This window comes from Mustela nigripes, chromosome 2 (assembly GCF_022355385.1).
Source record: "Mustela nigripes isolate SB6536 chromosome 2, MUSNIG.SB6536, whole genome shotgun sequence".
Lineage (NCBI taxonomy): Eukaryota > Metazoa > Chordata > Mammalia > Carnivora > Mustelidae > Mustela > Mustela nigripes.
The window spans coordinates 54931875-54950361 of NC_081558.1; the positions used below are offsets into that span (position 1 = coordinate 54931875).

At 37.8% G+C, this 18487-nt stretch overlaps 1 protein-coding gene across 2 annotated transcripts in view; it reads right to left on the minus strand.

The window, feature by feature from the left end:
* The window catches only part of NR2C2 (nuclear receptor subfamily 2 group C member 2), a 99206-nt gene that overhangs the window by 67657 nt on the left and 13062 nt on the right, over positions 1–18487 (minus strand). The window contains exon 2 of one of the 2 annotated variants that reach the window (XM_059390386.1): positions 16305–16388. The exons of the other annotated variant lie outside the window; for it this stretch is intronic. Coding sequence (XP_059246369.1) covers positions 16305–16364 — 60 coding nt within the window. The 5' untranslated portion in view covers positions 16365–16388. The remainder of the gene's footprint in view (positions 1–16304; positions 16389–18487) is intronic. 2 annotated transcript variants of the gene reach the window in all.

Genomic DNA, 18487 nt, shown 5'->3' on the forward strand with positions numbered 1-18487 from the left:
CTAAAGCAGTGATTGTAAAAGGGTGCTAGACCACTTAAGTGCTAGACTTTTGGATGATTGGGGGTGCTGTAGTTTTTAAACCAATACCTAAAAACTAGAATAGTCATAACAAAGTCTCTATTTATGGAATCTTGAAAAATTGCTCTGGGTGGTTCTTCATCCCTTCATGCAACAAAACAACAGCTGCCTAAATTTGTTCTCGCCATAACATTAGATTTCCTATGTACCCCTAATGTTAAACCACTGATTTGCTAGAATCTTAAAAAAACCTTTTTTTGCTCTCAGTTTATGTGACAGGGCCTATCTTTACAGTCTTCAATAACGATGTAACAACTACTTAAATATGGGTACAGTTAAGTCTTTATGACTTTGCCTAGTTTTAAGAAAGAAAGAAAGAAAGAAAAAGGGAGAAACTGACTCAGCAGAATGAACAAAGCTGAATTCCAGGGACTACTGAGAGGCTAGAAACAAACTAATTCCCACCCCAGGACCCTGGAAAGGCTCAGTTCTAGAACTCTAGGTCCCTCATTTGAAAGCAGGGCTGAGAAACAGGCTAAAATCTAGGGGACTGGTTGTCTACAGTGTAGCCAGGAACTCACCATAACGACCACCTCCTCATTCACTGCAGAAGAAAGAAATATAGTTGAACCAAAGAGGCCCCAGACCCAGGGCCATCAAACACATTTTCACAGCAAAGGAAGAAGCCCTATCTTCTGTTTTCAAAGGCTAAATGAAAGTATTGAAAGGTAAACCTCCAACACCCCCTTCCTTGTGCCACAGCTTGAAACCACCACCACCACCACCACCACCAAATACTGGCAATAGGCGTATATCCCTCTGATAAAAAATCGAAGAGTCCTTTTTAATTTTTATTATTTTTAAAAGATTTTTATTTATTTGTCAGAGAGAGAGAGAGCGCGTGTGCTTAAGAGCACAAAATGGGCGGGCGCCTGGGTGGCTCAGTGGGTTAAGCCGCTGCCTTCGGCTCAGGTCATGATCTCAGGGTCCTGGGATCGAGTCCCGCATTGGGCTCTCTGCTCAGCGGGGAGCCTGCTTCCTCCTCTCTCTCTCTCTGCCTGCCTCTCTGCCTACTTGTGATGTCTGTCCAAAAAAAAAAAAAAAAAAAAGCACAAAACGGGAATGGCAGGCAGAGGAAGAAGCAGGCTCCCTGCTGAGTAAGGAGCCCAATGTGGGACTCCAACCCAGGACCCTGATATCATGACCTGAGCTGAATGCAGACGCTTAACTGACTGAGCCACCCAGGCATCCCAAGACTGAAGAATTCTTGACAAGAAAAAAATGAATGGCTTCAGAAAAGAGACCTATAAATAGTGACATCTGGGGCACCCTCCAAACAAAATGTGTGGGTGACTATCCAATCACCCCAAAGTTAAATCAAACCAAACTAACTGATAAGCCCTACACAAAAAACACTTTTTTGTTTTCAGTTAAGTGCTTCATTCTAAAATGTGAACCCAAAATAAGGATCATTAACCATTTCAGGAAAGCTTCCATATGAAAGAAAGAAACTGAAAGAAACTAAGAAAACAAAAGAACTTGGATAAAACAGCAACTATGTTAGAAGCAAAGGAAAACAAAAAAAGAACAAAAAACTGCAAGTAACAACACCCTTACAGAAACAGGACAAGCTATATAGCATCCATGAGACAATAAAAACCTTCCCCCGGGGCCGTGGTGGGTTATAGCCACTCTGGTGGCCCAGCCTCACAAAGACTCTGTCTGGCTTGCCTGGCTTGCTCCTACCTGCCAGGGAGCCCAAAGGAAGAAGGTCAGCTCCTCTGAAGGGGTGGAGTCAGGGGAGCCCAGGGGAGCCCAGAGGTTGTCAGCTAAACCTACAGTGGAAACAAAGCCAAAAGGGCAAGAAAGTATAAATCTTTGGATGAAAAAGTGCACAAAGGGGAAAAGGGAAACCAAGGGAAAAGCTTACCAGGAAACTAAAGACAGTTTTCCGTAGAAAACAGAGAAACTTAGAATGAGGATGGTCCAGTCTCTGATGAAGCAGGAGAGAAAGAAGCCAAGTTTGATTAGTATCATACAACCCATGTTATCATGGGTCCATCTCTCTTCTTGGACAGCCCAGAGTAATATTTTTATCAACTATTTTGTAGACACAAGTTCTTTCAGTAGGTCTAGTAAGGCTTTTAAGAAAGCAATCCCACCTCATCTCATTTTTAAAGTGTAAACAACTTTTTTATTTTTTAGGTAAAATCATTTGGTGGTGGTTTATCTTTTTTGGTACAGCCAGGAAACAGTGAGATACTGAATGTGCAATGCTTTGTCTTAAGTGTCAGCTTAACACTCTACAGATGGGAGGCAGTTTTTATATCCTATTCTACAAAACACATTAAACGGCAGTTTGGAGTCACACTTGTACATTTACTATGCCTTGAACATTTTAACTTACTTCTGTTGCTATGGTTTTTTTTTTTTAATTTAAAGATTTTTATTTATTTATCAGAGAGAGGGGGGGAGAGAGCGAGCACAGGCAGACAGAATGGCAGGCAGAGGCAGAGGGAGAAGCAGGCTCCCTGCTGAGCAAGGAGCCCGATGTGGGACTCGATCCCAGGACGCTGGGACCATGACCTGAGCTGAAGGCAGCCGCTTAACCAACTGAGCCACCCAGGCGTCCCTGCCATGTTGTTTTTAGTGGAATTGTTTACTAAATAACACTCCTTGATCTTGGCTGTCCCTATCAGAACTGCTTCCACTCTGAAACATCTTTGGGTAGTGCTAGTCCAGTTTTCCTATAACTTTGTTAATGAGCTGGGAAAGACTGAAAACGTATGTATATTACATTAAATTGTGAATTAGTGGGACTTATGATATAACATCTTACCAACATTTCAAGATACTGGTAAATGAAACTTCAAAGGAAAATTTACTTCCAAATTTTAAGCTGGGATAACTACTTAGAAAAGAATCACAACTACCCAACTTTTTAGATATTCAGTACATGTATCAAGAATTGTGTACAAATTGACAGCGTGGAGGTTCCTCAAAAAGTTGAAAATAGAGCTACCCTATGACCCAGCAACTGCACTACTGGGTATTTACCCTTAAGATACAAATGTAGTGATCCGAAGGGGAACGTACACCTGAATGTTTATAGCAGCAATGTCCACAATAGCCAAACTATGGAAAGAACCTAGATGTCCATCAACAGATGAATGGATAAAGAAGATGTGGTATATATACACAATGGAATACTATGCAGCCATCAAAATAAATGAAATCTTGCCATTTGTGATGACATGGATGGAACTAGAGGGTATTATGCTTAGTGAAATAAGTCAATCAGAGACAGACAACTATCATATGATCTCCCTGATATGAGAAAGTGGAAATGCAACGGTGGTGGGGGGGGGTGCTTGGGGGGTAGGAAAAGAATAAGTGAAACAAGATGGGATCAGGAGGGAGACAAACCATCAGAGACTCCTAATCTCACAAAACAAACTCAAGGTTTCTGGGGGGAGGGGGAGTCAGGAGAGGGTGGTGGGGTTATGGACATTGGGGAGGGTATGTGCTATGGTGAATGCTGTGAAGTGTGTAAACCTGGCGATTCACAGACCTATACCCCTGGGGCTAAAAATACATTATATGTTTATTTTTTTAAAAAATGTGTAAAAATTGAAATGTCTGAGTACTGATGTTCAAAACAAAATGAAAAAAAAAAAAGTTGAAAGAACAGTACAACAGCAGCAGCAGCAGTAGCAGCAGGAGTTGGGGTGTTTACTCTTTGCCACAATGTATTATTTGTTACATGCCATGTTTTATATGCATTAACTCATTTAATTCTCACAGTGACATTAACCCCATTTGACCTCTAAGTAGAGAAACTGGCACATCAAGATTAAATGATATGCTCACACAACTGGTAAAGGCTGAAGACAGATATAAATCAGGAACTATCCCTGAAGTAGACAGAGTTGGAAATAGGAGAGAAAAGATGAGTATTTGAAAGATTAGTTCAAGAGATCCAAAATTCAATTAATTAGTCCTGGAAAGAGACTAAAAAAATACTGAGGGAAGAAATCATCAGAGAACCAGTACACAACAATTTCCTAGATTGACAGGACTTTCTGAGTACCAGTACAATATATAAAAGAGCAACTATACCAAGAAATAACGTGAAATTTCAGAAAAATGGGGATGAAGAAAAAACCTTAACGATGGGGTGGAGGAGAGCGTAAAAGCAAGAGAGAATGAGAAAGAGGGGCACCTGGGTGGCTCAGAAGGTTAAAGCTTCTGCCTTCGGCTAAGGTCATGATCCCGGGGTCTGGGGTCGAACCCCACACTGGGCTCTCTGCTCAGCAGGGAGCCTGCTTCCTCCTCCCTCTCTCTCTCTGCCTGCCTCTGCCTACTTGTGATCTCTGTCAAATACATAAATAAAAATCTAAAAAAAAGAGAGAGAGAGAGAGAGAGAGAGAGAAAAGGAGGGGGAGAGAGAGGGCTCCCATCTATAAGGATCAAAAGTACAAACAGCCTTCTCAAAACCAACACTCCACGCTAGAAAACAATAAAATGTCTCCAATTCTGAGGTAAAATTACTTTCTAAAAGCTTTGATTTCTACTCTTAGTCAAACTATCAGTCAAGCTGTGAGTGTAAATAAAGACATGTTTAGATAAACACATGACCCATGCACACGTGGGAGTTAGGGGCATCAGCTTTAAGTGCTTAGTTGAAAATCTGGGTAAAATTTTGGCTCCTCCCAAAACTTAATTACTAATAGCCCAAGGCTGACCCAAAGCCTCACTTTTTAGTTGAAAATCTGGGTAAAATTTTGGTTCCTCCCAAAACTTAATTACTAATAGCCTAAGGCTGACCCAAAGCCTCACTGATAATATAAACATATGTTATGTTATGATTATGATTAGCACACACTTTTAAAAAAGATTTTTATTTATTTTTAAGAGAGAGAAAGTAGGGGGAGGGGGAGAGGGAGAGCAGGGAGCCCAATGACATGATCAACACAAGGATTCATCCCAGGACCCCAGGATCATAACCTGAGCTGAAGGCAGATGCTTAACCTACTAAGCCACCCAGGGGTGCCATATTTTGTATGTTTTATGTATTATAAGCCTGGGTGGCTCAGTCGTTGGGCATCTGCCTTCAACTCGTGAGCCTTCAGCTCAGGTCATGGTCCCAGGATCCTGGGATAGAGCCCCGTGTTAGGCTCTCTGCTCAGTAGGGAGCCTGCTTCCTCCTCTCTCTCTGCTGGCCTCTTTGCCTACTTGTGATCTCTGTCTGTCAAATAAATAAGTAAAATCTTTCCCTCTCTCCCTTCCCCTACTTTCTCTCTCTCTTAAAAATAAATAAAATCTTTTTTGAAAGTGTGTGCTAATCATGGGAGGCCTGCTTCTCCCTCCACTCTCCCCCACTTGGATTCCCCGTAACTGTCTCTGTCAGATAAATAAATAAAATCTTAAAAAAAAAAAAAACAAAACCTAGAAAAAAGAACATGTTTTTAAGAAAATCATAAGGAAGGGGGTGACTTGCTGATTCAGTTGGCAGAGCACGTAACTCTTGATCTTGGGGTTGGAAATTTGAGCCTTACATTGCTCATTATTTTAAAATAATTATTTTAATAATAAAATAATAATTTAAAAAGTAAAATATTTTAATAATAAAAAAATTTTTAAGTAAAATTATTTAAAAAACAAAATATTTTTAAAAATCAGAGAAAATACATTTACAGTACTATATTTACTGAAAAAAATCTGCATATAAGTGGACCTAAGCAGTTCAAAACCATGTTGTTCAAGGGTTAACTGTGTAAGATCTAAAAAGAACTCACCTCTGAGGCACCCTTTCCTAGGAAGCTACTGAAGATGTTACTTCCATTTTTTTTTTTTTAAAGATTTTATTTATTTGACAGAGAAAGAGAGAGATCACAAGTAGGCAGAGAGGCAGGCAGAGAGAGTGGGGGAAGCAGGCTCCCACTGAGCAGAAAGCCCAATGCGGGGCTCAATCCCAGGACCCTGAGATCATGACCTGAGCTGAAGGAAGAGGCTTAACCCACTGAGCCACCCATGGGCCCCCACCTTTTTTTTTTTTTTTTTTAAAGAGAAAAGGAAACAAAGATTCCAAAATGAGAGAGAAGTCAAGAATGACAGCTCTGCAGTAGGCTCCAAAAGCAATCAGTAAAGCCTAGAGCAGGTCCGGGGCTTTAGGAAGAATGTTTTCATGAAAAAAACAAACAAACAAACAAAAAAAAAACCCCAAAAAACAAAGCGGAAACTGAAAATTCCTCTGACATATTTGTATGGAAAATAGGGTTTTACAATTTATTGGAGACACTAGGAAGTATTTGTACTAAGTGTCATAATTGGATAACAACATTAATTAATGCAAAGAAGATGTAACTTAATGGGAGAATGAAGGGAGGAGAGATGGGAATGGGAGGTGCTGAATGAAAACTAAAATTTCTTCATCCATGATAGTAAGTCAAAAAATATCTAATTCTGGAAATGAAACTATAAACATTACAACTGATTTTGCAGAAATAAAACAGATTGTAAATGAGTACTATGAATAACTGCATGCCAACAAACTAGGTAACCTGGATGAAATGGACAAATTTCTACAACCATACAACCCTATCAACTTTGAATCATGAAGAAACAGAAAATCTGAATAGACCTATAACTAATTAGAAGAATGAATCACTAGGGGTGCCTGGGTGGCTCAGTAGGTTAAGCCTCTGCCTTCAGCTCCAGTCATGATTTCTGGGTTCCAGAATAGAGCCTCGTGTTGGGCTGGCTCTCTGCTCAGCAGGGAGCCTGCTTCCCCCTCTCTCGCTGCCTGCCTACTTGTGATCTCTTTCTCTCTCTGTGTCAAATAAATAAAATCCTAGGGGGAAAAAAAATAATGAATCATTCATCAACACCCTTCTCGAAAAATAAATAAAAATAAAATAAAATAAGTAAAATAAAAAAGCCCTGGACCTATCCTGGTGAAATCTAGCAAACATATGAAGTAGAATTATCAACAATCTTTCTCAAAATCTTCCAAAACTGAAGAGGAAGGAATACTCCCAAACTCATTCTATGAGGCTAGCATAACACTACAAGAAAAGAAAACTACAGCCCAGTACCGCTTATCAATACCAATGCAAAATTCCTCAACAAAACAGTAGCAAACGGGTATCAGCAGCATGGTAAAAATACTGCACATCATGATCAAATGATATTTATTCCTGCAATGCAAGGATGGTCTGACATACAAAAATTGATCAATGCAATATACTGCATTAACAGAATGAAAGAAAGATAATCTCAATGAATGGAAAAAAAGCATTTGACAAAATTCAACATTTCTTCACAATAAAAACATTCAGCAAAGCAGGAATAGAAGGAAACCATCTTAACATAATAAAGGTCAAATGTAAAGAGAAAAAAAACCCCCACAGCTAATATAATATTCTGTGATGAAACACTGAGAAATTTTCCTCTAAGGTCAAGAAGACAAGCATGCCCTCCCCTCACTTCTACTAAATTATATTGGAAATTCTGGCCAGAGCAGTTAGGCAAGAAAAATAAATATGAGGCACTCCTATTGGAAAAAAATAAGTAAAATTATCTCTATTCACAGATAGTATGATCTTCCATACAGAAAATCCTAAAGATTACACACAGAGTTAGAATAAACAATTCATTAAAATTGCAGGATACAAATCAACACATAAAAATCAGTTGCATTTCTATACACTGACAGTGAACATGATAAAAGCAATTTAAGAAAACAATTCCATTGACAATAGCACAAAAAGAATAAAATGCTTAAAAATAAACTTACCCCCCCAAAAATAAAAAAAAAAAAACCTTATTCAAAGGAAGTAAATGACTTAAACATTGAAAACTACAAAATACAGCTGAAAGAAATTAAGACATAACAAATGGAAGACATACTATGTTCATGTTTTGGAAGATTTAAAATTTTTAAGATGATGATACTACCCAAAGCCATCTACAGATTCAATGTAATTCCTAGGGATTCAAATTCCTACAATGTTTTTTATGGAAATCGAAAAACCCACCCTAACTTTCACATGAAATGTCAAGGGACCCAAATAGCTAAAACAATTATAAAAAAATAAGTAATTATAAATAATCATAAAAAAATTATAACAAAGATTGATGTCTCACACTTCCTGATTTCAAAACTTACTGCAAAACTTACTTAACAAAATCTGTATGGCAGTAGGATAAAAACAAACGTACACACTAGTATAATAGAATAGAGAGTTCAGAACCTTGAGGATATTATGCTAAAACTAAGCCAGTCACAAAAAGATAAGTTATGCTTCCACTCATGTGAAGTATAAAAAGTGGATTCACAGAAAGAATGATGGTTGGCAGGTGCTGGGATGAAGGGAAAATGGGTAGTTGTTTAGTGGATATAGAGCTTAAGTTTTACAAAATAAAAAAGTTGTGGAGATCCACTGCACAACAATGTGAATATACTTAACACTATTATGTATACTTAAAAATGGTTAAGATGATAAATTTTGTTATATGGTTTTTACCATAATTATAAAAACCATAGAAGCCAGAAATAAATTCTTGTATAAATGTCAAATGATTTTCAAAAAGAATGCTAAGACCATTCAATGGGGGAAAGGACAGTTTTTTCAACAAATGGTGCCGAAAAAACTGGATATCCGCATGCAAAAAAATGAAGTTGGCCCCTTATGCTATTCTACATACAAATGGATCATAAACCTAAACATAAGAGCCAAAACAATGAAACTCTAAGAAATATAGAGGAAAAATGTAACATTGAATTTGGCAATGATTTCGTGGATACGACATCAAAAACACAGGTAACAAAAGAAGAAAATGAATAAACTGAACTTCATCAAAACTAAAAACTTTTTTTTGCTTCAAAAGGCACTACCAAGACAGTGAAAACACAGTCCATGAAATGGGAGAAAATATTTGTAAAGCTTACCTCTGATGAGCTTTATTATCCAGAATATGTAAAGAACTCCTACAACTTAGTAAGACTAAAACACCTCAATTAAAAAAATGGGCAAAGGTCTTGAATAAAGAAGATCTCTAAAGTTGATATATAAATGGGCCAATGAGCACATGAAAAGCTGTTCAACATCACTGATTATTTGGGAAGTGAAAATCAAAGCCAAAATGAAAAATCATTTCATACTCATTGGAGTGGCAATTATAAAAAAGAAAGCAGGAAATAACAAGTGTTTGGGAGAATGGGGAAAAACTGGAACTCTTGTGCACTGCTGATAAAAATTACAAAATGGTGCCACTGCTAAGGGAAGTAGTATGGCGGTTCTCCAACAAATTAAATACAAAACTACCATATGATCCAGCAATTCCACTTCTGGGTATAAACCCCCAAAACTGAAATCATGTATTTGAAGAGGTATCTGTACTCCCACATTCGTTGCTGAATTTTTCATAGTAGCCTAGAGGTGCACAGCAACCTAAGTGTCCATGGATGGATAAACTGATAAACAAAATGTAACATACACACAATGGAATATTTTTTAGCCTTTTTAAAAAAAAAAAAAAAAAAGGAAGATTTTTTTTTTTTTTTAAAGTAAGCTCTATGCCCAATATGGGGCTTCAACTCACAACCCGGAGATTAAGAGATGCATGCTCTACCGACTGCACCAGTTAGTCATCCTTAAAAAGGAGGAAAATTCTATTATATGCCAGAGCATGAATGAACCTTGAGGATACTATACTAAATGAAATAAGCCTATCAAAAAGGACAGATATTATGAGATTCCACTTATATGAATGGTGGTGATGGCTGCTGAATATTGTGAATATGAACTTAATCTCACAGAACCAGACACTTAAAAATGGTTATAATGGTGAATTTGGTGTTTTACTACAAGACACAACACAACACTCCTTCCCCCCAAAAAGACAATGTCTAACACTGATTTTAAAAAACAAAAAAGGGAAGGGGAAGGTTATTTTTAGAAATAAGCAGTTAAATACCAGAAGAAATCAAATCTAGAGAGGGAGACTTGAGGATAAGGAAGGTGTAGGGGTGGTTCAGGAGCCTGCCGTTTCCTATTTCAAGCTGAATGTAGTATTGGCCAATTTTCAAATCTCCATATATGTACTACACTTTGACAAGAAAATTAAAACTTAAATGTCCAGTTTGTATGAGGGAAGAATAACAGAATTTAATGTAATGAGTTGGTCTTCTGAGGACACTGGAAACCTGAAACCCGAGCAATGACTTTGCTTTTTCCCACTTGAGGATGTAGCTTTGCCAATACAGAGTTTTGTTCAAGAACCGGGAGAGTCGTATGTTTTTAAACATTCCCTTACATGGAAGAGTTGTTTTCTCCAATGGTGATGCAAGCCCTGCTGATAAAAAGAATAATGGGGTCGTAAGAATTTGGCTATTTTTTCTGTGGTGACTGGACTTTCCTATTCAAAGAGCACCTGATGGCTAAGAGCCCCTTAGTCCAGGGCCCAGGAAAAGGCTTTGCCAAGACCTGTGACGCCACCTCCCTCCCACTGTGTAAATATACACTTAACTTACAGTTTGGGTGCATGAATGCCAACCAGTAAGTAACTCGAAAAGTTCCAATGAGTTAACTCCTAAATTTCTCTGACTCAAAACACTGAGTTAGGGGCACCTGGGTAGCTCAGTTGGTTAAGCAACTGCCTTCGGCTCAGGTCATGATCCTGGAGTCCTGGGATCAAGTCCCACATCGGGCTCCTTGCTCGGCGGGGAGTCTGCTTCTCCTGCTGACCTCTCTACTCTCATGCTCTCTCTCTCTCTCAAATAAATAAATCAAATCTTTAAAAAAAAATTGAGTTAAAAAGTGTCTTTATTTCATGTAGTCAATATGAAGAAACACTAAGTCTGGGTGTTTGTATGTTTTATTATTTCCAGCTATAGAGGGAAATAAAAGCTTAAAAAATAGTGACGCCCTTTCAAAAATCCGTTTATTTGGGACGCCTGGGTGGCTCAGTTGGTTGGGCAGCTGCCTTCGGCTCAGGTCATGATCCCAGCGTCCTGGGATCGAGTCCCACATCGGGCTCTTGCTCGGCAGGAAGCCTGCTTCTCCCTCTGTCTCTGCCTGCCATTCTGTCTGCCTGTGCTCGCTCTCTCTCCCCCACTCTCTCTGACAAATAAATAAAATCTAAAAAAAAAAAAAAAAATCCGTTTATTTCACAAATGAAAAGCAAAACTAATGCTACTATTAGGTATGATCAATCTTGCACTGCTACAGTTACAAATTCTCAACTAACCCTTTTAAAAAAATTAACCATATTGGGGGCATCTGGATGACTCAGTTAAGTGTTTGACTCTTGATTTCGGCTCAGGTCATAATCCCAGGGTTGTGGGATCAGGCCCCCAAATTGGGCTCTGTGCTCAGTGTGGAGTCTGCTTGGCACTCTTCCTCTGCTCATCCCCTCCACTTGCACTCTATCTCTAAAATAAGTAAATAAATCTTTAAAAGAAATTAACCATATTATCCTTTATCAAGTTTCACCGTCAACTCCATAGCACAAAGATTTTGCAGAGGCTTGCATTTCGTCATGCTTCTGACACTCTGACCATGGAAATAATCAATAATTTGTTGAATTGTTTAAATAACAGTGTTACAATTAAAACTTGGAAAATGAAGTTTGTATAAAGACAATCATCCATAACCTGGAAAACTAAAAACACTGTTAGTATTTAGGATATTTAAAAAACTGAACTTATTGGATAGTGATTAAAGGCCTGGATTCCGATGTCAACTCACGTAAGAGTTTGAAACCTGGCAAAGTAATCTCATTTCTCTACCTCTCAGTTTCCTCTTATTTAAAGTGGGGAAAGCAATATTTTCTTTGTAGAGTAATGGAAGTATTAAATGAGATGATAAGCTTAGCATAATACCTAGCACACTGTATTATATACTACATGGTATACAGCTATAAATATTTGGTATAAACACTTAAAACTGGAATCTACCTGTATATATGGTTGTTTTTTAATGCATAGTTTACTGTATATGTAAATAATCTTTTAATATTTTAGGAAGTATGTAATTCTAATTAATAAGTGAAAATTGTCACAAATCCTCTTAGGTTTCTGTCCCCCATTTTTTTTTAATTCTTTTATCTTGGAAAATACTTTTTAATTTTGGCAGTGGCATCTGGCTGCTTAGGTACTATTTTTTTTTTTTTAAGATTTTACTTATTTACTTGACAGAGAGAGATCACAAGTAGGCAGAGAAGCAGGCAGAGAGAGAGGGAAGCAGACTCCCTGCCAAGCAGAGAGCCCGAAGCAGGGCTCGATCCCAGGACCCTGAGACCATGACCTGAGCTGAAGGCAGAGGTCCAACCCACTGAACTACCCAGGCACTGCCTTTTGGCTATTTTTAATAATGCTGCTATAAATACTTGTGTACAAGTTTTTGTGTGGACATGTTCTTGTTTCTCTTGTGTATACAGCTGACCCGTGAACACCACGGTTCGAACTGCATTAGAACTGGTTCACTAATGCACAGATTTTTTCCATACTTAGGCAAATTTTTTGGAGATCTGTGACAACTTGAAAAAAACTCGCAGATGAAATGAATAATCTATAGATACTGAAAAAAAGAAAAAGTCAGATACTATTGTAAATATATGGTATGTTATATATGTAACATAAAAATATATTAATCGACTGTGTTGTTGGTAAGGCTTCCTTCCGGTCAACAGTAGGTTACTAGTAGTAGTTAAGTTCCAGGGAGTCAAACTTATACATAGATTTTTGGTTGTACAGTGGCTTGCACCCCAACCCTGGTGCTGTTCAAGGGTCAACAGTATACCTAAGAATGGAACTGATGGGTCATGTGGTAACTCAAAGTTTAACTTTTTGAGGAACTGCCAGACTGTTTTCCAAAGTGGCTATACCATTTCACATTCCCATCAGGAATGCAGAAGTTTCCAATTTTTCCACCTCTTCATCAGCACTTCTTATTTGGCCTTTCATTTCTAGTCATTCTAGTGGATCCAAAATGGTATGCATTAACGTTTACTTAGAGTGGAAATTAGTGAATGGACAATATAAAAACAATTAAAAAAAAAACAACAATGAAACCAAAAGGTAGTTCTTTGAAAAGATCAACAAATTGACCTACCTTAAGCTAGACTGATCAAGAAAGAGAAAGATTTAAAGTTACTAGAATCACAAATGAATGAAAAGAAATTGCTACTGAATTTAGAGAAATAAAAAGGATTATAAAGGAATACTGTAAACAAGCAGAGAGCCCGAAGCAGGGCTCGATCCCAGGACCCTAAGACCATGACCTGAGCTGAAGGCAGGTCATATGCCAACATATTAGATAAGTTAGATAAAATGGATAAAATTCTCAAAAAAGCACAAACTACTGAAACTGACTTGAGAAGAAACAGTATGAACAGACCTACAACAAATGAAAAAGACTGAATTAGTAACCAAAAGACTACCTGCAAAAAAATCCCCAACCCCAGATGGTTTCACTGCTGAACTCTACCAGACATTTAAAAAAAAAAATTAACACTAATTTGTCATAAACAATTTCAAAAAACCGAGAAGTCACACAGTTTTCAGATACAGCGCCAGGATTCAAATCTAGGCCATTTGACTCTACAGTCTTGACCACTATACTAAACTGTCTCTCTGAATAACTGAATAAATTTGAGAACATTGTAAGCCATCAGGTCGTTACTTTGTATTATCCAACTTCTGTAGTTTACTTTGGTATTTACCATTTATCTTGTCTAAATAGAAAAAGGTTGGTCTGGGGATCTGAGAGAAAATCATTTACATGATTGATAATGTTGCTGCATCTCATTCATGGAGCAAAAGCATGGCACCTGTTAAACCTCTTCATACATTTTTATTTCAATGACTTCTCACACCAATGCCATGAGATAGGTACTATTATTACTCTCATTTTCTAGATGAGGAAACTGAGGAGCAAGGTGGTCACCCAGATAGCAAAGACCTGAATTTAAATCCCAATCTGTCTGGTCGCTGCCGATCTTCTTTTCTACTACGGAAAGCCTTTCCTTTTCTATTCACTCCTCTAGCATGGCCAGTATCATGCTTGAACCACCTCTGATAGAGAGATCTTGGTAAGCAGACACCCTGACCTATTATTTACCTGTATGCCCTCGCTGGCCGGAAGGCAGAGAAGGGGTGTGCTCCCTCACTGTCTCCTGACTGAACAAACAACTATCCAAAAGTGATTATTAAAACTCCTCAATTTAGATACTTCATTCCCACTCAATTACTATACAGCATTGAAATGTTGAACTGTAGGTTCTCTTACTCTTTTATTTATTTATTTTTAAAGATTTTATTTATTTGACAGAGAGAGAGAGATCATAAGTAAGTAGGCAGAGAGGCAGGCGGGGGTTGGGGGTGGGGGAAGCAGGCTCCCTACCGAGTAGAGAGCCTGATGTGGGGCTCCATCCCAGGATCCTGAGATCATGACCTGAGCTGAAGGCAGAGGCTAAACCCACTGAGCCATCCAGGTGCCCTTCTCTTACTCTTTTAGCTCATCTAATATTATATAGTTATTATATGTACTTTAAAGTTATTAAACTCAAAATTTCAAAAAACAAACAATTTTAAAAGAACACACACATACACACTTATCCCTTGAACTAAAAGCAAGGAAATCTAGGGAATACTTTAAATAAGATTGCTTTTGTACTCCAAACTAAGAATGCCTTCTATTATTTAAGAAGTCTCCCAAAAATGCACTTTTTTAAAAATCATGGGAAACAGTAGTTACACTAATATATGAAATTCCATTTCCTGAAGGAAATAAGATATCTGACAGAACATTTTAGCTAGCAAATTTTCTGTCAACATACACAAAACTTAGATTAGCCTATAAGTTGCTATAGGCTCCTATACTTGAAGTTCCTATACTTATCTCTTCCCCTAAAGAATTAACGACAACCTCTTTAAGCAGTGATCCAACATCAGTCTCCAAGTCAGCTTCAGCCAGAAACTCTATCAAATGCACAACAACCCTAACTCTGAAAAACCAACAATGATTTCCAAGATAATTATTCCTACCACAAACTAAAGCAACAAATAAACATAAGCACTTTAAACTTAATACTTTCATAGTTCTGATAACCCTTTCAAAAATGCAATATTAAAAAATTTATGAAATCTACCTTTCATCTTCAGTTAATATTAATCATTATTTGCTGGGGGAAGGAGGTGATTAAACTATTGCCTTAAAGTTAATGGGGGAAGGAGGTGATTAAACTATTGCCTTAAAGTTAATGGTCGATCCAAAATTTGGAAAATCTGCTCACATTTTTATTGGTTTAAACTGGAATGTGTGTTCTTACTTTATCTTTTGAAATTCTTTCTTTAAATGCTCACTTTTTCTTCTTGGTAAATTTGCATCTTTGCCTTAGAAATATGAGTACTGGTTCAAAAGTGCAAATGTGAATCCTTCTAATGGTTCCTGGTTACAGTAGAATGCATGATACAGGAGGAACTTTGTAAGAAGTGGAACAGAACTAGGTCAGTGCCAATTTACCTGTCTTTGCCCCTTGGTTTCCTCACCTGTAAAACCGTAAAAATGATCATACCAACTTTAAATGGATGTCATGAGGACTAAAGCCCTTGCATAAGCCTGGTACAGAGTGAAAAGATCTGGCCTTATTTCCCTTCTTTACACCCAAAGATGCCTGAACATACCAGCTATTTCATGCCTCTGTCCTGACCTTACATAGGTTTCTGACTTAGGGTGCCCTTGCCAGCATCAGCTGTAGAGTTCCTTACCCCACTTCTTTGGCTATTACAAATGATTACTTGTTATTCAAAACCCTCTCCAGATAATCATGTTCCTCACATGGAGTTAAACTTCTCATCTTGATTTATAATTACTCCTTAACCAGCCTCTGAGGAGGTCCAATGGCTCATTTACCTCTAGATTTCTCAGTACCTGCCCAAATCCTCTGTACCACAGTATTAACAAAGTATCAAATGTGCAAGAAACTAAGAGCCTTGGAGTTAAAACTATAATCACAGGTTTGACAGTTTCAGGTTTAAGGTGAGATTTTTTTAAAAAGTCACCTTACTGTATACAGGTAGGCCACCCTACTCATGTAAAGAAACAGTAGGAGTAAATGTTCTTGTCATTTTTTATTTTTTCTTCCATGGCAGCATCCTGCTTTGGATTTGGATCACATGCTGACTTCATTGGGACTATTTTCAAACAACAGAGCACACTGATGTACTTTTCCTTTCAAAAGCAAGGGTGCCAGCTATTGTGCTAGCCCCTGTCACTCACCTCAGCCACCTGCTGGGTCCCCACTCTGTGCTGAACCAGCCCCTCCATATTTGTAGCCATGGTGAAGCAAGATCATTAGAGAACCTGTTTGGAAAGATGCAGCAACTTCTATCAGGTGGGGAGAAACCAGGCTACTTGAAAAAAAATCAGAAATCAAAATTCATCTTTGGTACTATCGTGTGCAGATTCCGCCCTCTATAGAAGACACAGCTACAAGGCTAAGCATATCTGGATATGCTGCACCAGCTTCTTCAATTACAGGTACCAAAATCAATTAGCAGAAACGTTTCAATATGGAAACAAGACTTCTCCTGGTAAACACAGACAAAGATGAATTCGGAACTTTAATTATCAGGTCTCTTGGGTTGTAACAGCTTGGATCACCCCTCAGGGAGGTGGGAATCATACTTTTTTGGATAGCTCTCTGTCACAGCATGCCGAAAAAGAAGGTGGCTATCTGAGACAGGTGTGAGATCAAAGTTAGATTCAGAGCACTAGATTGCTATCAACAACTATACTTCTGTTACCGTAAGGTGGCAATGTGAGAAGCAAAACCCTGTACAGGTGCTAACACACCTCACTCAGAGGCTGAAAGCCAAACACCAGGACTAAACAAGAAAAGAAGTAAGAAGACTCCATTACTAAAGTGCTAAAATGTGGACTATAATAGTGGTACCATAATAGTGGTACTTTAAAATTTATATTTTAAAGTCCTCATAAAATTAGAAAACCAGATAATTCAGCTTTCTATTCACAGGAAAAAACAGTGCCACCATCTGTAAAAATTATGAAAAATCATCCAAAAACCAGGAAATGTGCTAGTCTCCTGAGGAGGATCCCCTGAATGCAAGCATTGTTAATGCAACAGACCACTTGTCTCTTCAGGTCTAAAGAAACAGCTCCACTGAATAGACCCTAACCCCCTTCCAATCTCTTCCACAAAGAATCCAGGATAAAGAGATTCCACTTCGGACCTAATTCCTGGACAAATCAGAAAGACTTCATTAGTGACGGCACTGGTCCCATGTGAATACAAGAAAAATTTATTTTTCTGGTATAATTTATTTTTAGCAATACATATAAAAATTATACACTACTACACAAATGCATACACAGTTCATTTGCTTGGTCCTCCCTTGACCATAAACTAGACTACGCAATTTTACAAAAACACTTTCCTGTAGTTCTTACCCCAAGTTTATACTTGTAAGTACTGGTCTCTATGAAACTCTTCTACTCTCTGGTAACTTTCCAATGATTCTATCTACTATTAAATAGCTATATCTATTAACATAATTCCCCTTCAGATTATTTTATTGCCAAAATAGCAATGAGAGAGAAATGGGGGCATGAAAACTATGACTGGCAAATATAAAAGAACTGGCCCCTACCTCCAAGAGTCAAAATCCTATAAGAACAGGTACCTTATCACCTGCTACAATGAAACCAGGTCACCTGTGTCAGTGATTCAGAAAAACACTCTGGTCTTTCTTCCCAGTTAGTTTGGCCAACTAACAGAAATGAAAGAAAAAAGCATCATTTCACAGGTACCAGAAAAGTCTATTGGCAGTTGTTAAAAACATAATTACTGCATGTTTAAAGTCTAGAGTTTTAATCTTTTTCCTCAAAATAGTAAATAAGAAGTCTCTAAGAAATCAAATGGGTAGATAGCTAGTAGGTATTTTATATTAGGAAATAAAATCCAAACATGCAGCTGCAAATATTAATTTTACCACTTTTAGGTCCTGTTAGTATTTTTGTTGCTGTTATGAGCTGTAGTTTGCTGCAAGAAATGCATGAATTTTAATATTATAGAAATATTCTTAGGGAACTAAAACTGAGTAGTAGAGAAATAAATGCTAGAAAAGTTTATCTTTCTATTGAGTCTCCCTATAACAGGCAGTTTGATTCCTTCAGTTTTGAGCTGAAGCAGATTCTGTAACTCAGAAAACTTTCTGTAATGGCTCCTTTAACATTAAATTTGCAGGACCAATCAGTCTCACATAAGGCTGAGAGGAGGACTGTCCCAAGATACTGCTAATGATCAGTGATTATAGATACTAGGTTAAAGAGAAGTTATCAGCTTAAAAAAGCTAAATATTCTGGATATTCTTTTTTTTTTTTTAAGATTTTATTTATTTATTTGACAGAGAGAGATCACAAGTAGGCAGAGAGGCAGGCAG